This window comes from Ambystoma mexicanum, chromosome 10 (assembly GCF_040938575.1).
Source record: "Ambystoma mexicanum isolate Mex_15411 chromosome 10, UKY_AmexF1_1, whole genome shotgun sequence".
NCBI lineage: Eukaryota > Metazoa > Chordata > Amphibia > Caudata > Ambystomatidae > Ambystoma > Ambystoma mexicanum.
Window position 1 is genome coordinate 679862312 of NC_090932.1, and position 26355 is coordinate 679888666.

The 26355-nt window shown below is 47.0% G+C and overlaps 1 protein-coding gene across 3 annotated transcripts in view; it reads left to right on the forward strand.

Moving 5' to 3' along the window:
* Positions 1-26355, forward strand: part of ATR (ATR serine/threonine kinase) — a 1676349-nt gene that overhangs the window by 916415 nt on the left and 733579 nt on the right. For all 3 annotated transcript variants that reach the window (XM_069618270.1, XM_069618272.1, XM_069618271.1), the window contains one exon: positions 21746-21924. In XM_069618270.1, coding sequence (XP_069474371.1) covers positions 21746-21924 — 179 coding nt within the window. The remainder of the gene's footprint in view (positions 1-21745; positions 21925-26355) is intronic.

The following is a 26355-nucleotide window of genomic DNA, read 5'->3' on the forward strand; positions in this document are numbered from 1 at the left end:
GCATTTCATCAACCTGGTTTTCATTCCTCGACTTATTTCCAATACTTACCTTTATATTCTCTTTCTCATCTTCGTGACCTGGGCAGACTTTTCCCTTTTCCCAAGACAATAGTTTTCAAATCTACTACTTTCCCACTTTTTGTATTTCATGTAGATCTGTCTTTCATGAGCCTGGCTCTCATTACTCATCTTATTTCCAATACTTTTCTCATTATCACTGGGACAAGCTTTGTTAGAGTTATATTGAGTTCCTCTTAACTGGCCCGTAATCCTGTTTCCTGTATTACATCTTGTTCCAACTGGTAATGTCACTGGCACCGATAAGGTCTTGGACTCTTACTGCTTCTTCTTGGTTCCGTGGCTCACTAGTGGCACCGTCTGGTTCACGTGCGTTTAATTCTCTGCTTCCGAACCGAACTTGCTCTGTATCTTGGGCCGTGAGTGGTTTTCTCGCATCAGTGGAATCAGCGTTGTTCTGCAGGCATACTGCCCACTGCTGTTGCTTTGTGGTTACGCCACCACTGAACTCCCTTCACTCACTTTGTGATTTCTACCAGTTTCATACACCAGACACCCATCTTTTTGCCTGTGCATTGGAGCTCCACTGGCTTACGCGGGCTCTGCATTCTGCGAGCTCGCCGCCTCCTTCCGCTCTGCTAAGCACAGTGGGCTCCCCTTGGTTCTCTTTCTATAATTTTCGGTCTCTCTCTCTCTCTCTCTCTCTCTCTCTCTCTCTCTCTCTCTCTCTCTCTCTCTCTCTCTCTCTCTCTCTCTCTCTCTCTCTCTCTCTCTCTCTTGTCATATTGTCCCTTTTCAGCATCCTCGGCACAGTCCATTGGAGGGAATTATTTAAAGGTATAGTCTTAGTTTTCTGTTTTGGATAGCATAAATTTGCTTCAACTTTATGCAATTGATAATGTTCCATTATGTTAGACAAATCCATGTAGGCTATCACCCCAAGGGGGAGTCTCTCCCAGTGAGGTTCCACTTGCCTCGACCCAGAGGGGGAGTGCTGCTGAGTGGGCTTCCTAGCCTCACAGGGAGGGCGAGGGAGGCCCCCCCTAGATAGAACTGGCAAATTCCCTCAGTTTGTCAAAATATGTAGACCTTAACCTTGTGCCAGGTTCTTAAGTTTCTTCCCTTAGGGTTTGGCCTGAGCTCATGGTGCACTGATATGGAACATTGAGCAGGCCCCACACATATAATACAATTTATATACATAATGATGGACTGTAATCCTAGTTTCATTTTTGTTTTTTGTATTTGTTTCCTCCTTACTAGAGTTTCCCTGAATATGCCTCAGATTTATACTAGGTAATGCTCTACATATACTCTGTATTCTAACACAGGCATAGTCATGTTTGTATTTTTAGCTGTTGATTCCAATTTCTTTATTCAAAATTCTGATTGGCTTGGATTCCCAATTCTACTGGCCAAACATACCAGATTAAGAATACTTTTGGCAGGCATTGCCTATATTTATGTACTATTAGATTGCTGTATTAACTAAACTTCAGTAGACTCTTTGTGTTTCAATAAGTACATTTAGTGAAACATGCAGTAGTTAATGAGAGGCTTGCTGATTGCTCTTCATATGTTGCCAGCAACATTGTAAACAGAACACCTTGTAAGGATTTTCTATCAGGATTGTTCGAGTAGAGAATATCATATGTGAGCTCATCAGTGATGTCATTGATGAGGCCATTTGTGATCTCATCTTTATCTTGGGTGTTAGTGTGAGCAGTGTGTGGCACTGGCACAAGTTATGGTTGCGCAGCTTACCATAACTGTAGTATTTTTTTGTCTTTTTGATTTTACATTGCAACCATAATGTCCCTTTGACGTTTTTTCACTGAATTTCATAGGTTTTTGCCAGCACAACCTAATTTACCAGCAGCTTCATATGTTTTCTTCACAAACTTTGCACTTACAAATCATTCTCCCGGAGGTGTGGCCTAAGGCTAACCAAGATGACCGCGTTCTAGGAGGGCTCCGCACTCCCCGGGCAGCGCGCTCCCCTGCCGGCCCTGATGCTAGCACTTGGAATCGCTGAGTGATAAAGTAGGAGAAGCGGAGACCCCAGAGCATGATATGATTGGGGTCCCGCTCTGCCTGGTGAGTTGTCTTGGAGGAGGTGTCAGTGGATGCTGCCGGCCGCGTGGCCGCTGAATGAAGGAGCGACTGAGGTGGCCGGAAGAGCACTGTTTTTGGTGAGCCTGTGCACTACAGCTAGTGTACCTGAAGGGGCCCTCTGCTGGATTGTGTAGGCACCTGTGTGTGTGGTTGTGGCGCTGGATGGCGGTAGCCTGACACCGGCAACCAGCGCTGTTCGAGAGCTGCGCAGGGCAGAGGCCTGCTGCAGTAGATTGGGACGAGCTTCGGGGGCTGAGCCGGTCTGCAGGCCATCAGTGAGACACGCTTCCTCTAGGTACGGGGGCTGATTTAAGGGGCTGTGCTGGGTGAACTGGCCTTTCCTTGAATTGTTGGCCACCCCCCCCACCCCCCCCCCCCCCCCGCCCCATTCTGAGAGCTGTATGGGCTGAGCGAGCTCTCCTTTTTAACATTTTGGATTGAGGAAGACTACCTCCTCCCTTTAAGCACCGGGCCTCCTGGGGCCCTATAGTAGAGCAGTCGACCGGGAAAGCGTAGGGGAGCAGTCAAGGACCGGAAAAGACTACATAGCCCTTTGGAGAGTAGAGGGAGGATATACGAAGGAGCTGTGAGCCGAATGAACCTCTGCCCCTGATCGCTAGAATAAGAGCGGACCCCCATCAGCTTTAAAGCCAGCATGAGGATCTCTGCGGTTCCCTTCACTGAATAATCGACCTTTGAGGGATGGTAGCGGGCAGCTGGCTCGCTGTGGCTCCCCTGTGGAGAAGCTAACAGAAGGAATCTCACAGATTGTCCTGCCCACCTAAACACTCCTATAGAGAGGCTACCAGAAAGGACTCTGCTGCCTGGTGAGCCATGCCCTACCTGTATGTCGCCCCATGAATCCCAAAAGAATATACGACCGGTGACAGACTTATGGACTCCTAACCTGGATACTCGATGTGCTGGTGGTGGAAATAAGTCAGAGAGAGAGTATGGCAGCGGTTGGAGATGATGGAAAGGGTCCTCCGCCCTTACCAAGGTTGACTTATTGGAGTGTATGGCCACCCTGGAAGAGAAGATGTCCACTACTTTCAGAAAAGAGGTCTCAGAAGCGACAGAGGGGCTCCGGAAGTCCCCTGATGGACTATCTAAGGACTTAAGGCAGATCAACAGCAGAGTGAAGGATGCTGAGGAGTCAATCCACTCCTTGCAGGAAGATGTCCTCTACCTCCAGGGGGAATTGGCTGGAGCTAAGGAAAATATGGAGGAACTTGTCTCCACTATCGAAGATTTAGAAAATGGGCATAGGCAATAGAACCTCAGAAGTCACATCAAAATAGACCTGATGGCGTGGGTCCTATGCTTTTTTAGGACATCTTCCCGGATATTTAAACGGAGCCCATTCTTTTGGATAGAGTTCGCAGGGTCGGCCCCCTTAGGAATAATCAGATAGGGCAGCTCAGGGACATATTAATGAAATTCCATGCCTCCACAGTAAAAGAGTAGAATTTAAGAGCTTCAAAGTGAAAGTGGAGCATCACCTATGGCATCCATATATTGTACATTTTTCAAGATCCGGCTGCACTCACCCTTCAAAAGCGCTTAGCATTTAGACCTATCACTCGGAAACTTTGACAGGAATAAATCCAGTACCATTGGACGTTCCCCTTCGGTCTTCTTTTTACCTGGGAGGGGAAGCAATGGCGGTTTACTACGCCAGAGGAGCCTGCAAAGGTTTTGTGTGTTTTTCTGTCCTTGGATGGAGAAGAAGATATGGAAAGGAGGAGATAAAAATGAGTTCGGGGCAGAGGACTAAAAGGGGGTGAGGAGGCCATGGCCCAACGAGGTGATTGGGTGGGGAGGTTGAGCTTGGGCCATTTGCCTTTGGCAGTCTAATGGTTGGTTTCTCAGCAATCTGTAGAGGTTTAATTTCTTTCTGGCCGGGTTGGGGGTGGGTTGGGGCTGGGGCAACACTTGGGGGATGGGGTGGCGGGTGGTTCTGGTTGGGAGTCTTGGTTCATGGCGGGACGTTCTGCCTCTGCACACCTGAGTTGATGTTTTATTTCTTCTTTGTTTTCTCAGGTGGTTTGTTCTTACAAGTTTGGGAAGCGATGTTTTATGATTCAGTGCATCGTTCTTGATGTAGGGGAGCCCCAAAAGAACGCTTTTGGGGTTCTCGTGGGACAGAGCTTAACTTATGCGTCACTAAACGTTGTTTGACATTTAATGTTAGGGGCCTGAATTCCCCCAGGAAGCGAAATGTTCTACTGCACAGGCTGAAGAGCCAGAGGGTGGACATTGCGTTTATTCAAGAAATGTATCTGCGACGGGGTTATATAAGCCGCCTACGCCACAGGGAATTTCCAAATCAATTCTTCTCCACATACTGTATTAAGAAGATGGGAGTAGGCATCTTGATTGGGCGGAGGACCCAGTTCCAGGTGGAGAATGTAAAATATGACAGAGAGGGGGAGGTTGCCCTTTGTGGCAGATACTCTGGAGGGATCCTTGGTTACGCTAGCAGCCATCTATGGTCAGAACTAGGGACAGAACAAATTTCTCTGCACAGTGCTGGGGTAGCTGATGGCATTTTTCAAAGGGCATATTATCCTTGTGGGTGACTTTAATCTCCCCATGGAACCTAATAGGGATGAGTCTAGGAGGGACTACTTGGGCTTCATTCGAACCACTGCAACTGTGCTTAGGGAAATTGATGACTCACAATTGCTGGACGCCTGGAGGCACCTACATCCAAATGAGAGGGACTTTGTTTTCTTTTCACACTCCCACTGGGCATACTCTCGAATAGATTATCTTTGGGTTAGCAAGGCATTGATACCTAGGATGAGTAGAATATTCATTGGGTCTATTGATTTTTCAGACCATGTGCCTATTCATGTTAATCTGGTACTGGAATTTGAACCAGGCACTGTTACAGGACCCCGGGGTAAAAGAAGAGGTTTAAAGGGGCTATAAGGGAGCTCTTCCAAAATAACCCAGTTAGTGTTGTCCCTGAGGGAACACGACGGGATGCTTTTAAGTCATATATAAGGTTTTCCTTTATCTCTAAAGGCTCTGTGATGAATAGGCTTAGGAGGGAACAACACACTTCACTGGTATCAGAGTTGCAGGATAGGGAAAGTGCTTAGAGAGCTGCAGGCTCACGTAAAGAATGTTGGGCCTTTGTGAGGAACCCAAGGGCGTCCTCACTTCCTTCTCCTCATCATCCTCTGCTCCGGTGGCCAGGGAAGGGCCATCGCTCTTGGATGCCGACCCTGGGGTTGGAGATGCAAGCGAGGATTACCTGGGTAGGGAATATTTAGGGAATGGTAGGGGGATGGCTTTGGGTGAGACACTGTATCCCCCATTTCCATTCCATGCTGAACCCTCAGTCCCATCTGCATTCATGGGATATTGTTAGTCTTTTTCCTCTGGCCGAGAACACCAGAAAACCTTATCAATCTGGGCACACTAGGAAGAGGTTGAAGAAGAGGAGGTCCACAGGTAAGACATGATATCCCCCTTTTCCTTGTGAGAGCCAAACTTCCCCTGCCTTTATAGGTTAATGAAAACCGTTGCCCCTCATTTAACCTCATTCATACCATTGCAGTGCTGGGACAAGAAAGAGGGGACTCTTGAGTAGTGCACACTAGTATGTTATTTCACCACTCTAGCACTGAGACGAGGAAGAAGCCTACAGACTGGTGTGAAGGTCAGGCATTTCCAGAGTACTCCACTAACTATGGTCAGGCAATTGGGCCTGAGGCAACCTGTCAAATGGTTGCAGGTTTATAAAAGGTGGAGCCGGCAAGAAGAACGCAGAGACCAGCAGGAGAGAAGCCGGGCCAAGGGTTGTGAGCCTGGAGGGAGAATCCTGTGCAGAAGGAGATGGGCGCATAGGATCCTGCTGAGAAGCCAGGATGCCAAAAGTATCCTGAAGGAGCTGTGAAGCCAATGTCGGGCGGGCCATTGGAAGGCCACAGTGGTGGGAGCCTCACTGGTTGAGTGCCCATAGCAGGAGCTGCGGGCACAGAAGAAATCTGATAGCTGCAAGCCACCGGCAGTGTCCGCAGGAAGCAAGCAGAGCTGCTGGCAACCCACAGAGAATGGAGCGAAGAGTGAGCAGGGTTCGCACTCCTAAGGAAACGTGTCAGCAGAGCAGAAGAGAAAGTAGCCACTTGGAGGAGACACGGTTTAGGTCTACTTGATCGAAAATATTTGACCTTTTCCTTTTTGACCGAAATTCTTTTGGTCGGTTTTTGTTCTAAAACGTTGGGGGATACCCTCCACAACTCCCCACCCCACTTCACCCCTCCTTTACCTATTCCCTTACCCCCCCATATATATATATAATTTAATTTGACCGAATTTCCCCTAAAAACGATAAAAAAAATGTGGTCAAATTAAAAAGGTCAAATCCTTTTTGATCAAGTATGCTAATACCGCAGATGCCAGGGACCGGAGAGTGCACTGGAGGAAACCCTTTAACCGGATTGCTCCTGAGGGCTGTTACAGAGCACATGTGAATGCTGAGTGAACAAAAGAGGATAGGCAAAATATAGTAAACCCAAATTAACGGGTTGTGATGAAAAATATGAATAAGATGAACTGTGAGCATCGGAGTAAAAGCTCAGAACTTTTTAATACCAAACTAAATGAAAGCTTTTGACAAATGGATGAACAGATGGCAAGTGTGTGTGAAGTACACGTAAAATACAATGAAAGCAAACAACAAATCTTATGAAAAGGCAGTGAAAAGCAAAGATTGAATATTGCTGAAGAGTGTGAAAGCAATGTGATGAAAGAAAGAGAGCACCACAAAGTGAACTGTATGAAAGAGCACATTGTGGCAAAGAGGAAAACACATTGTGCCAAAGCTAAAAGGCTGGCAAGGAGAAAGCCAAGTGAATGTGAACCAGAACAAAGGTGCAGTTATAGAAGAACCTGTGTGGGCAAGCAAGCCTATGGTTACCGGTTGCGTGACCTTCAATGTGTGGACCGTGTGATCCGACAACTGCACGTAGACCGGGTATGCCCTATCTGTGAAAGATAAAGAAACATACAGAGAACAAATACAAGTGTATGAAAGAGATTGCTGAAGTGAAGCAGAAGAAAGGCATCTGTTTGAACTGTTAAGAAACCAGAAGGAGTGTAAAGTTGACCTGGAACTGGTTTTGAATATTGAGAGATTGAGTCGAAGTACAAATTGGCAAACTGAACCAGCTGAAGTCTTGGGGAGGGAAAACCTGAGACCTTGTACGTTTTGGTGAGGCCTTAGGAGAAAAGAAACCTGAGGCCATTGTGGAACTGCATTGTCTTCTTGGGGAAGGGAACCCTGAGATTCCTTTTGAACAGTGTTGTCTTCGTGGGAAAGGTAATCTAGAGACTTTGCGGAACAGTCTTGAACTTGGGGAAGGAGAGCTGCAAAGTAAGCCAGGAGCTGGAGGAAGCTCAGAATTTAATTTGGAACACGTTTTCTTTTGTTGCGGACATCCCTACACATTGTTTAGCTTTAGCCAGTATAGGCTTTGGACACCAACAGACTTTTAAGTTGAACTCACTGACTGATTTTCCTTCATTTCTTTGAGCAGGGAAATCCCACATTAGCAAAGGGCAAGTTAGGCCTTCAACCATCCTGACATTTAAGATAATCATTTTTGTTTGAACTTTGAATCTGTTGTCCGTGTCTAGCTTCATTATGCCTTCACACCTTAGTCAGCTTGTAGACGAATTAATATGGTTGAGACATCAAGGGCTGAATTTCTAATCATACCGGCTAAACGGACGTATTTTGAAATAAGGCTGGGAAGATCCTTGCCTGGAAGCTTGGACAGAGGGCCACCTCGGGGAGAATCGCAGGCATTCGATGGAGTTCTGGTACAATACCTGGGGGGGGTACTAAGGACATCCTGGAGGAGTTTGACACCTTTTATACATCCTTGTATACGTCTGACGAGATAGACCCCTCCTCTATTTATTTTTAAATGCGTTTATCGGCATTTATTATTTTGCAGCTTTACATGACATTTAAGTGTGCCATTCATTGTGAAATTATCAGTGACTTTGTAATAAAACAGTAACATTCTAAATGAAACAACATTAACTGTCTCCATGTTTTGGCCATGTATATCAGTTCCATATTTCCCAGCGGGAGGGGATAGCTAGGCAGCGGAGGGGGGCGTGGAGCGGGGCGGGGCCACCAGGGATCCGTTCAGGTTTGCACGGATCTCTCCTCGGTTATAACTGCATTGGTTGTAGATTAGCATTGTCTGGGTTGTTTTGTTCATGGGGGCTTATCATCTGAGGGGTGGAACATGCTTCTTGTGATTTCCTTCCATGCCTCTAGTACCATACTTGAGCCGTCAGTGGATCTGGCGACAATGTCCTCCCATGCCTTTGTTTCGGCGCTCACACATCGCTCCAGTTCAATGTAAAATGCGTTATATTGTGGCCCTGCAGGTTTTTTCCAAGACATTGCAAGTTCTTTTAGTCAGTATGCACGTTATATCCATGAGTCTTACCCCATGTTTGAGTTTGGCTAGTCTGGGGTAAGTTCCCAGCAGGCATTCTTCCGGAGTCCACTTATACCTGGTCATGCCCGCTTTTTTGCATGTCTGTCTAATTCTATCCCATAGGAACTGTGTATTGGTACATTCCCACAGCATGTGGAATAGGTCTGCCTTCTCCGCCCTGCACCAGACGCTATTGGGTTGTATTTGCTTGTTGAATTTCGTCATTTTGCATGGGGTACCATAAGAATTGGCCGGTGTGGATATCGTCCTTTTCCTGTAGTGATGCGAACTCCCTGAAAGTGCCCCCATCGTATAGGTCTCACCAGATGTAGACCCCTTTCTTTTCCCAGAGTCCGATATGCTTCAGGTCAGTGTCAGTTGTACATAAATCTGAGATCATTGGTACTTCAGGCGATTATGGGTGCTTTAGATGGATAAGCGTCTTCGCTCTGTGCCATATTTTCCTTCCCAGGGTAGCTAGAAAGGGTGCATTTCTCAGCAGGTATTGGGGCGCCCAAAAAATGCTCCTTTAGTTGTATCGGGGAGATCATGGTTTGCAGCAGGGGTGTCGCAGATGTGGATTCATCCGCTAGCCATTTGGTCACAAAGCTAAGTTGGGCTGCTAAGTAATATTTTTCTAGATTTGGGAGTTGGATTCCGCCCTGTTTGTATGGTAGGACTAGTGTGGAAAGTGCTACCTTATGTCTGCCCTGCCCCCATAGGAGCTCTCAAATTATTGTCTCAAGTAAGCGAAAGAAGGGGCTGTTAATGTAGTAGTGTACATTTTGGAACTCGTACAGAAATCTGGGGAGGACAATCATTTTGACTATTGAGGCTCTGCCCATCATTGATAGGGGGAGTTTCGCCCAGAAGCTCATTGACTTGCGCAGTGCAGGGAGTGCTGCCTTTGTGTTGTGCTCGTGCATTAATTCAGGGGTATGCATTATTTGGACCCCGAGGTATCGGAATGAGGTGGTCTGCCATCGTATCCCTGCCGAAGGAAGTTCCTCTATGCTCTTGCCTTTCAGACCTGCCAGATGGAATAAACAGGAATTTGTCTTGCTAAATTGTATGCCTGAAACCCTGGAGTAGTTGTTGAGAACTTCTAGCATGGCTGGTACATTGAGGTGTGGGTCTTTGACGTATAGGAGAACATCGTCTGCATAGAGTGAGATGATGTGGTCTACTCCTCCCAGTCGTATTCCTGCATCAAAAAATGGTTTCCTAAAATAAATGGCTATGGGTTCCAATCCGAGTATGTAAAGCATGGGGGATAGCGGGCAGCCTTGTCTTGTGCCCCTGGGTATGTCCCATGCTTCTGACACATGTTTCCCGGATTTCACCCGTGCCCTTGGTTTGGTGTAGAGTCTGTTGATCCATCTGATGAACCCTGGCCCAAAGCCAAATCCTTCAAGGGCAGCCACCAGCCATTCCCAATATATGTAATCAAATGTCTTAACGGCGTCTAGAGATAATGCGTACGATTCATTATTTGTGTCAGTTTGCGCTATAATATGTTGTAGCCTGCGTAAGTTCATAGTGATGTTGCGACCTGGCACAAAACCACTCTGGTCTGTATGAACTATGTCTCCTATTAGTCTGAATAGCCTCTTTGCTAGGATTGTGGTTAATATTTTCACGTCATAGTTGAGCATCGCAAGTGGGCGGTAAGAGTCGCACTTGTCTGCGGGTTTCTTTGGCTTGAGGACCGGGATCACAAGGGTCTCTCTCATGCTTTCGGGTAAGACCCCCAGTTCATATGCCTCCTGGAAGACCTCGTGCAACAGCGGTGTCAGGGTAGACTTGTATGTTTTGTAAAACTCTGAGGGCAGCCCGTCGCTACCGGGAGCCTTGCATGTGGCCAGGGATTTAATTGCTTCGGCTATGTCCTTGGGTGTGATATCTGCGTCTAGGGTTTCGGCTTGTGTGGGGGATAGTCTGGGCAGTCCTATCTCTTCTAATGTATCTGACCTTGGGGGACCTGGTCTTTGTGAGAATATAAGTGTGCGTAGAAGTGTTTGAATGTATCATTTATGCTCTGCTGCGTTTGGTGCATGTTTCCATCCTCGTCTTGTAGTGTGGTGGTTGTGTGCCTGGGATGTCCCTTTTTGCAGAGCCAAGCCAGTAGTATGCTCGGCCTGTCTGCTTCCGTGTGTGCTCTGTTTGTTTTAATGGCATAATCCAATTTTGCCAGCCTATTCCATGCTTTTATGCATTTGTCTCTGAGCGTTCTAAGTTTATCCTCTCTCTGTTGGGTGCCTGTGGGAGTGGTCTCTAGTCCCTCAATTTCTCGTTCCCATTGGTCTAATTCCTTTGGGAGTAGTTTCGTAATGCCTCTCGCTTTTGTTATGATTTCTCCCTGTGTTACTACTTTTAAGGCATCCCACATTGTACTCATGTATTCCACACTTCCCGTGTTTTCTTCTATGAAGGTATCAATGGAGTCTTGCAGTTCGTCTCTGAACGCTTGGTCCTTCAGGGCCTCCACAGGCATTCTCCACATGGGGATTGGAGGTCTGGGACCGGTGTAGTTCCATTCCACCAGGAGTGGGGAGTGGTCTGAGATTGTTCTCCCCAAGTACTGCGCTCCTTCTATTTGGGGTAGGAGTTCCTTGCTTATGAAGATATAATCTAGCCTCGTATATAAGCCATGTGGGGACGAGAAGTATGAATAGCCTCGTGTTTCTGGGTGTAATTCCCGCCATTTGCCTGCTAGTTCTAGCCTGTTCGTCATGGCGGTTAGGGCATTTGTTGCTGCCGATGGACCTTTTGGTTGGGGTGAGGACCTATCAAGTTCTGGGTCGTGCACGCAATTGAAATCTCCCCCCCAGATGAAAAGGCAGTTCCTGTATTGCATGATTTTGGTGTACATTGAGTTCAAGTGGGCCCGAATGTTATTGTTGGGGAGATAGGAGTTCGCTATGCATATCTCCATTTGCTCGCTGTGCCCCCATATTATCACAAACCTGCCCTCAGGGTTTTTCTCGGTCTTGGTTAGGTGGAATGGGATTTGGGGGTGAATCCAGGTGTACACGCCTCTTGCATATCTAGAGTAAGTAGTTCTGAATCCCTGTCCCCCCAGTGTTCCCAGAGTTTGGCCATGGATTCTTCTGTGTAATGGGTCTCTTGTAGCAATGCTATCTCCACTCCTTTTCTATATAAGTTGGATTTAATTCTGTTCCTACAGAGGTAAGTGCCTAAACCTCTCACATTCCATGTCATTATTTTTACTCTTGCTGCCATGGCGGTTCAGGGGGGGTGTTTCGGGTACCCTAGTTCCTCAGTGGGGTTGCCTGCGTTTGCAGTCGGGCCACTGAAGTTTCTGCTTGCCTGTGGACTCGGCCCCAGCAGGTCCACTCCCCCGCCAGCCTCCTCTCCCCCGCCGTGGTGTTACTTGGAGACTTACCAACTTTAGTAACCTTCATTCTGGTGAATGAGAAAAACAAACAGATCAACTGTGAACTGTCCCTAGCAGTTGCTTCCAACTTGCAGCACTTAGGGGCTCCCAAGCCTTCTAGGGCGTTCCAGGCCTTTCGGTGCAGGCGGTGTGTAGGCGTTTGGCCTGCACATTTTCTGGAGGGGTGGGTCGCTGTCATTCGTGTGTGTGGTTTTTGCACTCCTGTCCGATGTTGCTATCTTTGTGCTGTAGCTCCAAATGTGGTCCATTAGTCCATTACTTTTTTCAATATGAGGACGCCCGTCGCTTCCTGTGGTGTTGGACGCCTTTTATCTTGTGTCTGCTCTTGTTGTTTCTTCCTTGTCATCCGCGAGATTGTTATGTTCGAGCCACATATTTGCTGCAGCTGGAGTCTCTAAAAAGATTGCTTTTCCCTTGTAAAGTACTTTAAGGCGCGATGGGTAAAGTAGCATGTACTTGAAATTGAGTTTCCACAATCTTGCTTTCACTGGTATGAAAGAGTTCCTTGGACGTTGCACTGTGGGAGTGTAGTCCGGGTACATGACTATTGTAGAGTCCTTTCTCCTGATTTCCCCGCCTTCTCTCGAGAATCGTAGTATTGTTTCTCGAAAGTTTAGAATTTCTGCTATTATTGGGCGTGGGTATGAGCCTGGTGGAGGTTGTTTTTGTAGGGATATGTGGGCCCGTTCTACAGAGAATCCCTGGGAGAGCTTTCCTGCTCCTATTTCTTGCTGGAGCATTGTTTCTATGAATTCTGTTGGGTCTGGGCCCTCCATATCTTCCGGGACTCCTACGATTCGAATATTGTTACGACGGGCTTGTTCTTCCGCATCTTCAGAGCACGCCTCCAGTCTTGCCATTTTCAGTTCTAGTTCTTGGACTCTTATTTTCAAGTCCAGGGTGTTCTTGACATTGTCTTGTAGTGTGGCCTCCGCGTTGGTCACTCTTTCTGTCAAGTTGCGGGCGTCTTGGCGAATAAGCTGCATGTCCAACTTTACTGCTTCTATTTTGTTAGCGATGAACGTGCAGAGCGCCACTATGGCCAACAGAACATGCATGTCCTTAGGGTCCGCTTCCGGGGTTGGCGGTTCTTCAGTGGCAATGGCGTCTTGGTGTAGTTGTTGTTTGGGTTTGACCGTCGTGAAGGAGTCCATTGTTGCTGATTTCGGTTTGTTTTTAGAGGGAGACATCCCTTATCCCAGGACTCTCGGTCTGCTGCTGTGACTCAGGCGTAGTTGCCCTTTTGCCCGGTTGGTGGTTTCGCTCTCATTAGCAGGTGTTCTTTTCTTAGGCAGAAGACCAGACTATTGGGTGTTTGGCTGCGCAAGTTTGAGTTGGTGCTCCTCAGGTTCGCCTGCTTGTGTCGCTTTTTAGGTTGACGTGAGTGTAGCCCAGTTTGTTGTCTTTACTGCTCTAGTTTGCACTCTACCGCCATTGTGGCAGCCTTATGGTAGTGGCCACTCTGTTGTGCAAGATCTGTGTGTTTCCGTGTTTGGGATGTATAAGTTGGTGGTTTGCTCACAAAGGCCAGGGTCCAGTAGGCCTTGTGTATACCAAGTGGTTGCCTCGTAACTTGTCTTAGGTCTCAATCACATCTGTCCCGCTGTGTCTGTTCAGGGTCCCTATGTTCTCATTCACTCATGCGGCTTGTTCTCCTGGTGTGACGCGGTTGATGGTGGTCAAGCTTCTGTCTAGGTTTATCGCTCATTGGTATGAGTTTGGCTCTGCACACAGCTGGTCTCAGTGATGCGTGAAGCTTCTGGGTGTTAGTTGGCTTGGTGCTGGTGTCTTCAGCAGTTGGGTTGAGCTGTTTTCAGTGCTTCTATTTGTGTGGACTGCAGGGTGGGTTGCAGCGGGCCGCAGTGGTGGCCTCGCTTGGCCGTTTAGGTCTAGTTTCTTCCTGCTTTACCCTGCAGTCCCCGTTGGTTTTCTCAGCCTCCCTCTGGCCCCACCAGGCTGGTCCTCCTTTCCCCCCCTGGCTGCTAGTGTGGGTGGGGGGGGGTCCGGCAACCCGCCCAAGCTTACTCTTAGTTCATTGTCTCAGCTGGGTCTTGGGCCGCGCTCCCGCTCCTCTGGGTCAGGGTGGCGCGCTGCTTCCCGGCACCGTCGCAGGCCCTGCTCTATGATTAGCACTCTCTCGCTTTGCTTCAAGTCCTCGGCACGTGTCTGTGGCTTGAGCCGCGTCCCTCCATCCCTCCAGTGCAGTGCTGGATTCCCAGCGCGTCTGCCCGCAGGTGCAGTGTGGGGTTCTCACTCTCTTAGCGTTCTCTCGCGTCCCTGGTGCCTCCGTCCCACTCTTCGCTCAGGGCAGCTCCTAGTGTCTCCTTCTACAGCCTGCAGGGCGCGATGCTGTATGGACGCCTGGGGTACCACCGCTGATCTTGATGTTGTCAGGGGTGGACCGATGTGTCTGATATATGGGATGCTGTGTGCGGTAGTCCTCTCACACTATGAGGCGGCCTCCCTGCTCACATACGTTGCTTCCTCGCGGCTTTCAGATCTGCCGCGGGCGCCGCCATCTTGTGAGCCGCAGGGGGCACTCCGTTTCTAGCTTCGTTTTCTTGGTTCGCGCGTCCGGTTTCTTCCGGGAATAATACCAGGCATAGGGAAAGGGTTCCTCTTCTTGTGGGTGCAGGTTTTACTTCGGTATTAAGTGTTTTAACTGAGCAATACGGTCCGTTGTAGGATCGCGGGCAAGAGCGCTGCAAGTTTCCGTCTTCATGCCATGCGTGCTGGCCACGCCCCTTAGATCCCTCCTCTATACGAGAATTACTGGACAGGAGTTCTATGCTTAAGCTATCAGTGGAACAGAGGGCCTTTCTTGATTGTCCAATTGCTAGGGAAGAAATAATACAAGGCATTACCTTATTGCGGGTGGGTTGAGCCCCGGGTTTAGATGGATTAACCACTTCCTTTTTTAAGAACTTCAGTGATGGCCTCTTGGAGCCCCTTTATAATGGAATGTTCTCTCAAGGCGTCTTGTCCCAGACCATGGGGCAGGCTAGTATATCTCTCATATCCAAACCGGGTAAGGATGTTTCCTCCTGTGCGACCTATAGGCCCATGGCCATTTTGAATACAGATATTAAGATTTGCGCAAATATTTTGGCCTTACGTTTGGATAAGGTTCTGCCACACCTAGTAGGGTAAGATCATTCGGGCTTTGTCCGGGGGCGGATTATGTCAGGAAAATAGTTAACCTTATTTATGTAGCTCATCGCACAGGAGTTTAGGCTATCCTTCTGGAGTTAGACGCAGAAAAGCCGCTTGACCGAGTTGAGTGGCCTTTTCTTCAGGAAGTCTTGAGGGGGTGTAATTTTGGAGAGAGGTTTACGAAAGGAATATTTGCTTTATATTTGAACCCCTCAGCTTGGATATCGGCAAACGGGGGGCTTTCCCTGGGGTTCACATGGCATGGGGCACTAGTCAGGGTTGTGCCCTGTCGCTGCTACTCTTTGCATTGCACTAGCATTGTGCATACGCAAGGCAGAGAGCATACAGGGAATAGGATATAGAGCGATTGTTGATAAAATATCCCTCTTTGCGGATGATGTGATCTTAACTCTGACACGGGCTCGGAAGTCGGTCCTGAGCTCCTGGAAGTCTTAAAAACCTACCTTTGGGTGTCTGGGTTCAAAAATAATGTGGAGGAGAGCGAAGCGCTGAATATATCTTGTAAACCGGATTAACTGAAGGTGGTGAGACAAATGGTTTCATTTAGTTGGACGAAGGGGAAGCTGAATTATCTGGTGATTCACCTAACTTCTCACTGTCGAGTTTTTTACCAAGCAAATTATCCCACTTTGCTTGATGACATTAAATCTGATCTGAAGTCTTGTGAGATAAAGGCTATCTCAGCTTGCATGCGCCATGTTGCACAACATATGCATCCAGCGGAACTTACTCCTGTCCCAAGATGTGGACATGCCCCCCGCTGAAGCTGATGATGCAATGCCTCCGGGTGGCACACATGAACACACTGCGCACACAGATGCCAGACTGGGGCGACTTGCTTGCCAGGAGCTCATGGAGAACTTCTTCTGATGTTGACAACCACTATTTCTATCCATGCACCCTTCACTGGTAATTGCACACAATAAAGAAAAGCACCCAATGACGAATGTCCACTCATTGCTGCAAGTGATATAAGTATTTATGTAAGTGAAAATCGTAGTGTATATGTATTAAAAATCCCACCCTCCCCAATCACCCACCCCAACAGCACCCTCCTCAATCACCCACCCCAACAACATCCTCAACAATGAGCTGGTGCGTGTCGGGGCAATGTCCACAGGCATGTGTGCGCTGTCACCACCAGTGCTGCTCTGTGACTCATCAACTGGGTCTGTTAGTGGTTGCTGGGCAGCTGCAGGTACTACGGCCGGTGATGCCATGATGCTTGCTCTGGCTTGCAGTTGGTGTGCCCTGCCCTGAATTGGGGGCTGTTTTGGTTGCTGCGTATGAGGATCCTGGCTGCACTGATGGGGATTGCCAGGGCTGCGAGGTAGCTGTATCTTCTTCAAAAGCTCCAGCACTAGTGTAAGGATCTTCTTCAAACCCCTCTTCCTCATGTTCTTCCTCTCCACCCAAACACTCCTCATCTTCCTGGAGGTATTGCTCCTCTTCAGTGAGGTCATATATGTCTGTAGAAGGGGGAAACAGCCTAGGAATCTTGACCCTAGGGTCATCCTGGGGCCATTCTCTTGGTCTTTTGGGTGTGGGTGGGTTTTGGCTTCCCAAAAACCTTTCCATTTTCTCCATACAAGAATGGAGTCTTTCAAGGGTCTCATGGGGGACTCCTGAATAGTCTAGAGGGGGGAAATCCGTGTGTTCACCTTCAAAACGCTTAGAACGCTCCCACAACGTCGAAGAAAGGTTTCCTTCGCCCTCTGAAACGCCCTCCGGTAGTTCAGAAGTGCCCTTAGATGAAGGGGGCAGTTCCTGGCTACTCTTGTGCTTTTTCGGCGTTTGTGCGGTATTCGACGTTTGTTTCGTCGTCCGCTTACGTTTGTCTTCGGAAACAATTCTCGCCAGGCTCTTGACAACGAGTTTGTCAGTAGAGGGCTCTGGTGTCGACGTTGCCTGCGTTACGCGTTGTTCCTCGACGGCCGCTCTATGGAGCGTTACGTCGGATGATTTTGAGGTAGCGCCCGTGTTTGATGAAAGCCCAATCGCTGGTCGCGGCTGCGTTTGCGGGTGGGGCTTGAGACCCTTACGGTCTGAGGTAGACGCCGGAGTGCCCTGCGTCCCCTTCGGCGCTGCTGGATCCTTCGTCTTCGACGAAGAAGAGCCGTGGGTTGTGTGCTTAGGCCTATGGGGTCTATGTGCGTCCTTGTCGCCGGGGTGTTCATCCCCAAAAGCAGGGCGTGAGCCGAGCCCGTCGGGGCCGGGGACGGACGTCGAGGAGCGCGAGCGCTCCTTCTGGGGGTTAATGACTTCCGTAACGGACGTCGAGTTATCACCCTCCTCGTCACTTTCTGTAACAGCGGCGGCGGGTGAGGAAACTGACTTCGACATGGCGTAGTCCGCCCACCTCTTAACTTTTCGTTCTTTAAGAGTTCTTGGTTTCAAGAGCTTACAGGCCGCGCAGCTGTCCGCTTTATGATCGAGGGGCAAGCAACGATTACAGAGCTTGTGTTTATCCTTCCAAGTGTATTTGCCCCTACAGCGTGGGCAAAACTTAAAAGGTGTCCTCTCCATAGCTGAGGCAATAATAACTGGTGATAACAACCCCAAGGGAAAGATAGGGGAGAAAGAAAGACATTCTCAAAGAGAAGATAAAAGTTTGAACCCCCACTCTCCCTACTGTATGTTGGCCGGCGAGGCCAGGCCACGTGTTCGGCAGCGCCGAAGGATCTCCTCCGTCTCTTCCCCTCCGTCGAAAACTTGCTCGGCGGAGAAACAGCTTCACAGCTAACGTCGAGGGGAGGGATCTTTAACAATATAACAAGTATAAATAAGGACCGAGGTCCGTACTAAGTATTTGCAATGTCTCTCTAGGAGCTCCGCGTAAGGCGACCAGAAGCTGGGCGGAAAAAAACAATCTGAGGGACCTCGACGCGTGAGGGATTGTGGGTACAACGCACGTCACTATAGGGATAGTGTTACAGACACGCCTTGTCGACGTCCCCTTTTCGACTACGAAAAACAAAATGCAATACTCCGCAGTGACCACTGGATGTCGGACCTATGCACAGCATGTGAATCTAAGCAGATAAAACCATCAGAAATGCTTTTACGGTAAGTAATGCAGTGTCATACATGTTGTTGGTCATGCGTTCAACCCATCCCATGGTGTGTTTGTCGCAGTGCTGTTGATATCATGTGTCTCACATGGGTCGTATTGCTCAGATGGGCCACCATGAAGAGGGGTGTGTGTGGGGGGGGGGGTTCCTGCTGGGTGTGTACATTGTGATGCATATGCATTGTTTTGGGGTACCACTGCCATTGACGGATGTGCGCTGCCTGACACGGCATGTATCTGAACACTTGGCATGCCCATTTCTCTATGCTGTGCTGGTGGATGCAATGGAGAAGCATGCACATGTTCATGCAGTTGTACTCAGTGGGTCGCCGCTCCAGCCTCAGCACCTCTGATGCCCTGGATTCCCTCCATGTGGAGTATACTGCTTAGTCGCTCCTCCCATTACATCAGTCGTAGGGGGTCCAAAGGGCCTCCACCAGTGGCTGTGTACTCCCTTCTGTGCTTTGAAATGGGACTGCAGACCTTTGCATTGAGGTCGTCCCACCTCTTGCGACAGTCCTTCCTTGTGCGGGAGACGGTCCCCACCGCCGTCACACTGGCCGCCACATTTCCCCATATGGCGGTCTTCTGTTGGCTGCTAGTTTTCTGCTGCCTGGCCCCAAATATTTCCTTTGCATATTGCAGTACTATGTCCACTAGGGCTGTCAGCTCTGCATCGGAAAACTTTAGTTTCCTTAGACGGGAATCTTTTCCTGGGCTGCTCTGGTCCTGGGACATGTTTTATGCTCAGTTCCAGGCCTGGATGGCTGAGGGTTACAGGTGGATTGAGTTGGATTCTGTTTTTAATGATGACCACCACAGTACTTCCATTTTCGACAGCGTTGCTATTTCCAGCGCCAGTATTACCCCCACTGCATACTTTTTCTGGTGTTTTTCTGCTGCTATTGACAGCATTTTGGTTTTCCCTTCTGCTAAACCGGCATGCCGGTATTGCCACTTGCGTTAGGAGCTTATGCGCGCAGCTGCGTACTCATAGTACACCGCAGAATCAGTCACTTGCCCCACCGGAAACGCTAATAACGGCATACCAGTATTAGCGCCGTTTTAGCGGAATACTCGGAATGAGGCCCAGTGTCTCTTTCCACTCCCTTAAGGGCACATTAAAGCAATTTAGTAAATGCACTTTACCACATCCCAGCATTACATGACAACCTAATAAATGAGTTGCGAACAAAGTGAAACTGTTTCATCCTGCTCCTGTTGTCCAGTCCCACTCACATTAAATCTTAACACAACCTCCATTGTTCAAACAAGTGCTGCTCCACACAATGGACTGTTATTGAGAAGCAATGAAAAAAAATTATATGCAGTGAACCCTCCTGAAACAGGATTCCAATTTTAACTCGTGAGATAGAGCAAAAGCAGAGGTAACAAGCAGAACATGAATGTTCGTGTTTCCAGATACCGCAGACATGTTAAATGTCGCAGGCCTCTTTCTATTCCTGCACTCTAAAGGGGAACCAATAATGTAATGGAAAGACTGAAAAGAGTTATTTTTTTAAAATATACATTCAATTGAGAGATAAGACGCATTTCTCTGTCATTGTTCATGCTCTGATGCCCAAAAAGTAAGGATGTCGAAAGATGGGAGCTGTAAATGCAAATGATAAAGTTTTGACAAAATTGGATAAACATTATGCGCTCATGGAAAACAACATATTAGCGTGTTACCACTGTGCCACAACAGAAAAGTGAAAAGATGGAAGTTTGTCACAGCTCAAATAGGTCTGGGTGTGAAATGTGATTTCAGGCATATTCACGATGAACACTTGCAAATGATTAAGTGCAATAAACACAACCAGAGGGAAGTCATTTGGTGGAGAAAGGACCCCACCTTTGAAGAAGCAATAGAAAATGCGAAGGAGGTTGAACACACAGAAACATGCATAGAAGAACTTGAGTCAGAAGCAAGCAGTTAATAAGTTGAACTTAACACTGTGACCAAACAAAGCAAACCTCCTAGTAGAGTTGAAGGGGTGCGAACACTGTTCAGGTAGGTGCACAAAGGAAATACCCGACAGTGGAAGGACCAAGGGGAGGACTTGTGAAGCTACATTCTCTGTAGGTGTTTCATATGTGGAAGTGTGTGGCATCTTTCTAATGACAGACTCTTCAATATCATCAATATAGTGTGTTGTGACTCTGGAAGGAAAGGCTATCTTGCCAGGTGCTGTAAATTCATCACAATATCATACTTCACGTAAATGAGATCTCTTTAATGAAGATGAGCTAGTAGGTACAAATTAGGAGTTGCTGCCTATCGGCACAGTGGTCTTAAGAAGAAGACCCTACTCACTCACATTGTCATCAGCGGGATTACAACCGAACACTTTGTATATGGCTGAGCTGATAACACATTGATAATCTATAAAATGTGGAGATAAAAACTGGGTAGCAGTGCATTTAGGGAAACTACCTTATAAGGATAATATGTGGAGGAGTACCTATTGAGATCCTAGAAACAGTCTTCGCTACCCTGGTGCTAATGATTTGAGGGAGACATTCTAGTTTCCGTGAAGTATAGGCATCTTCTCTCTTGGGAAGTTTGGGAGGATCAAGCAAAACCTGGCGTAATCCTAGATCCCAATCATGAAGCTCAAATGTTGGCATAAGGGGCAGTAGCAGACCATTTAGTCGCACTCTTCACTGAGTGCATGGACATTTGTTTATCATAGGGTATTTTTACAGTTGAACTGGCTGCCTCAATGGTATTATACACATGATTACACTCAAACTGTGTGACCCCCAGTTGTCACCAAAGTCAGAAATTTACAATTTGCACTGAGAGACAAAGTGAAGATGGAACTGGGTCATTCACTCGTCCCATCCTCGTTCCAGTATTAGCAATGTTGATGATTGCTGAAGAAACCATGAAACCATGCATAGTTAGGTACGACCAAAAACACCTTCATTTATAATATGAAGGACAACCGTTTTAGGTTGCTATCCCCCATCTCCAGGACCACCAACTGACTTCTCCCATTTTTCAAAAACTTAGAACAAAAGGTGCTCAATGCTAGCTGGTGTGAGAGGCTTGTGGGAATGGTGAGAGAGTGGGGAAAAAAAGAAGAAGGGTAAGTGAAGTGATGCGAGGACCCCAACAGAACATTATCCAGTTGTGGCCAATGCATGCAGCGTAAAAAGCAAGGTTTCCGCTGGAAAGGCTTTGAGCTGCACCATCTTAAGGATTTTATATCTTTATTATGGATTATTCACCTCTTTCAGGGAGGGATTTGTAGCATAACTCTTTGCAAAATGCTCTTTGGTAGAACACATGTGGCTGTAACTATTGAACATAAAAATGCTGGGCTTGGAAGTGGTTTAAATTGGGATCATTAGCTTATATTTTATTCTTTTGATGTTTCAATCTTGGAATATTTTCCACATGTAATACCTATATTTAGCTCAATGTACAGCACAAAATACTCATATTTTTTTTCAATCTCATTCCTTCAGTGTCAAGTGAAGATTTGGGTGAATATCAGAATGTGACCCGTTTTCTGGACCTCATTCCTCAGGATACCTTGGCTGTTGCATCCTTTCGCTCTAAGGCGTACACACGAGCTGTAATGCACTTTGAGTCCTACATCACAGAGAAGAAACAAAATATTCAAGAACACCTTGGATTTCTGCAGGTCAGGAGCATATCCTTTGGTTTGCATTCTCAAAATATTTGCGTTTTAGCTCATCAAGTCGTTGTTGTTCACTGTACCAGAGAATCACAGATTCCGTGGTTGGAGCTCCCTGGGGCCTGGGAGTCCACTCCGAGGATACCCATGGATGGCATATCTGGCTGCATTAGGAACCTTTTGCAGTCGATTAGCATAAGAGCTTTGTCATTTCTTATGGTTGGCTTGTTAAGTCCAAGATTCTTTCATGCATCTGGAATAGACCATTTGGATGATGTAACATATTATTGATAATGTAGTTTACATTAAACCCTTTATAGATAAATGGCCCATGGATGCGTTAAAAGCGTGTAGTGATTGAAGTCATGAAATTATAAAAGTGTGCTTGTTTTCCCTAGAGGCCACGGGTACGATACAAGTAGGCTACTGTTATAGGCAAGCCAGGGGTTCCCTAGGCTTCCCTTGGCTCACATATTAATAGCATTGGTCAAGCAATCAACGCCAAGTTCTGATTGAGCAGAGTGTGGTCCTGATACTGCATGCTTGATATTAAGATGGATTTCCAAAACCAAATCTAAGGTGGGTTTTGGGAGGCCACTCTATCGTGGTGAACAGGAAAGACTCTGAAGTCTAGCCAAACTCAATCAAGTTAAGTTGCATAGTGGCAAGGCTTAGACTCAGGAGGAGTGTGAGATTGGTCTATGGCTACAATAAGGCACCCACAGAGCACTCAAATAATTCCACTATTTGACAGGTAAGTACAAAAATATACAATGATTTACTAGGCCTTTAAAATGCAGACTAAGCAATGGTACCTCTAGGCAAATATTGTCACACTTATATAAAATACACATATACATTCACTCTTGTGAAAAGATAGGAAAGCATTTGATTCAAACCCAGTGCAATACAGGTAAGTAATTAGAAGGATAAAACACAGTAGAAACACTTAAGAGCAACTCTATAATAGTTCCCTAATACTTAGTAAAACCAGCCCTGAGATGGATTGGGGCTTAGTGCCCTAAAGTAATCTGTGCCAAAGGATATACTTTGCAGGCTTACTATGTATCAAAGTAAAATAATGAGACGATAAAATGAGCTCATGCAGAAATGGACAAGTCAATTCCCGTTTATTCGCCTACAAGCCAATACCGGTGATTCTCCAGCATGGGGTCTGACATGGATTCACATGCTCAGGAATATTCCCCGTCGTCAGGCTGGGAATCCTCAGTAAAAGAAAAAACGGTTTCACTTTAGCTTGAAAACTGTATTTCTCCTCTAAACCAATCACTGTCCTTTGGGTCATACTGCACCGTCCAATGACTGTCCTCTCCCTAACCTCCACCCCTGGAGGCCATCTTCAGATTTTTACCTCTTAGTGCTCTCTGATCTATGGTTTTATACTTCAAGTTTTCTGCAAATTTTAGTGAAGTTTTTGGACAAATCTTTTTTTTTTTTGTTTGGTCTAATCATTCGACCGGAGGTCGAATACCAGCAGCAGGGACCTGCTGTCAGCAAAGATCACACTACATCGCAGATCTTTCATCAAATTTCGAGAAGGCCTGTGCTTGGGCCTACTTAGTGCCTTTCCACCATGACCGAGGAGAAGAGATGCCTCTTCAAACTCTGCACGAAATGTGGATTGAGGAAACGTGTGCATCGAAGATCGACACCATAAATGTCTGTATTGCCTGCATCCAGACCATGATAAGGAGGGATGCGAGGTCTGCCGTGTATTTTTGAAAAAAAGAAAAAGGATCTCTACAGCATGCTGGCAGCGTGGCTCAAATCGGGCAAGGCCTCTGACTCGGTTTCTGGGCATGGTCATGCTTCCCCCCAGGGCCGGCCGGCCCCACAAACAAACTCCCTCAGAAAAGAGGTTGAGATCCTTTGAGGACGCACTTCCCACGGGTGTCCAAAAGAAGACAAGGCTGCACGTCGTTGATACCAGTGGGTTCGCCGATGCTGCGTCCCAGCTCGGGAAGGGCATGGTCGCCGTCACCAATCACTTCGAATGGATTGTATCCTCCCACATATTGCTCATTTTATGATAATTATCTCTCCAGCTTCAGCTGCTTCAGAATTTATTTTCGACGGGGTGCTGTGTGCCGTCTCGTTGAGACGGTGTCCCTCAAAGACCTCTGTTCGGCTGTCAACGTCATCATCAGCATAAGTAGCGCACGCAGCGCCCGTTGGCTTCAGTTCCATTATTCAGAGCTAACGCTTTCATAGAATTACAGCGCGTTTCGGTTCTTCTGTGAAATAAATTGTTATTTTAGTTTAGAAAATGTCTTCTTCATCGGCACCATCAACGTCTAAGTTAGGCTTCAAGAAGTGCTAAGACTGTGGATCGAAGATGTCGATCACCGACCCCCATCGCATATGTCTGTCGTGTTTTGGCTCCAAGCACCGTACCGCCGACTGTGGCTCCTGTCAGGCAATGACCGAAAAGGCTCTCAGGGAGCGTAAAGCGGTGGGGAGGTTGCCTTCAAAGTCTCCTTCAAAGAGTTAAAAAAAGACTGATGAGTGAAGGGATTCTTCTCGACGTAAAAATTCTAAGCAGTCTTGATCGAGAAGTCGATCACACCATTCTTCACTGGCTTCTTCGAAGAAGGCCAAGAACAGCATCATAGGTCGCCTTCGACCTCCATTGTTTCATCGGCTGAGGTAATTGGGTGTCCAACTCTATCGGACTCCCCTGCCAAATGGTATGTATTTCGTAATGAGATGCTTAAAATCTTCGAGAATGCAGCCTCAACCCCCTCGTAGGACAAACAGAATGCCCATCCCCCTGTCGCTCTGCAAAAAGACTGCACAATGTGTATAGACCCAAAGGTGTATACCAACTCTCGTAGCATGGCATCATTATTTAATTATCATAGTGATCTCCTGACATAGAAACTCTGTATAATTTTGTTAGCAAAAAAATATTTATTTTATATCATACATAAACATCTAATAAAAAGATATTATATAAAAAATTACTTGCATTCATTCAAAAAGTACATACATTAAATCTCTAATAACAGTTGATTGTATTTTAAACACAACACACTTTATAACCGACAACCCATACTGTACTGCATACAACCCATATCATTCATTCACATTCATAATCCTCTCATTCTGAGCAAGATGCGCAAAGAAAACAAGTTAATAAAGAAAATTAATAAGAAAAACAGAGGGTCTTACAACTTGACCCTAAAGTGCAAAGTGAATTCTAACACAATCAATGCACCCATTTAATGCAATATGGAGATATATCAGCAATCTGGTTTTGATATAAACATTGTCCCTCGCAGTCAAGGTGACTGCCCCAACTTTATGTAGTCCGAATGGAACTGTAGACAAAAGGTGTTGACTCGAGTTTCGGCTTTAGTACTGGTCATGGTTTCTGTACCCAAGCCATCTTCAGGACATACAATACCCCATTTGGAGTCGCGTTGGTGTGTGTCGCCAATTGACAATTTGGATGTCTTAATGTCGTGGTTCACCAGATTGGTGAACAAGGTGTTGACTGTTCCTCACTGTTCGTATCAGGCGCCTGAGAGAAGGTCATACGCCTACTATTTCATTTCTTCAAATTGGACTGTCCGTGAGTCTCGTGTAACTTGGGTGATAGTGCACTGCATACTCTTGCAATTCAATGGTGTCATTTCCACCTGGGTCACTGCCTCACTTCCACTGCATCCCGTGCATGCCTATCAAAACAGCCAAGAGTTAGATGTAAACATCTAGGTTCTCTTCAAAAGTGGCCTGCGGCCCTCCGAACAAAATCACTTTTGCTGCGTGGAGGGTGTATATCTCTCCACGTATGCACGCTTGGTCCCAAAAAGACGACCAAGGGAAATCAAAGACCGGGCCTTAAGCTGGTTCTGCATCGAGAAAGATCTCGATCTGATGAGAAATTGTAGAGGGCTTTGACGAGTCAGAAACCTAGCCCATCAAGGGTTTTGCCGAAAAAGCACAAGAAGTCGACAACGTTGACACCTTCGCTGACTCCGTCGCTATTGGAGCCATCGACACTGGTATCGAAGTCGATGCCGACTAAGGCAATCCCGACTTAGAAGTCATTGTCGACGATAACTTTGAAATTGTCGAAGCCAGTAGTGGTACAGGAAAAGGTTTTCAAACCTTTGCCTAAAAAAAATTGGTTTAAGTCTTTATCAGCAATCTATGAGGAAGATCAACCCTCTGATGATAACACACCGCCGTTTGGGCTACGATTCGGTATCCCCAGTGTGCCAGAAGAACTAATCTCTGATGAGTCCAGATTAAAGGACTGATATGACAACCTTCAGTCAGCCAGTGGATCAGATACCTCTACTGAGTTAGAGTTTGGCAAACCAGATCCAACTGAACATGCCTACTCCTCATATAGAAAACTAATGAGTAAGGTTATAGAGTTTTTAGGCCGAAGCAGGCCTACTCCTTCTT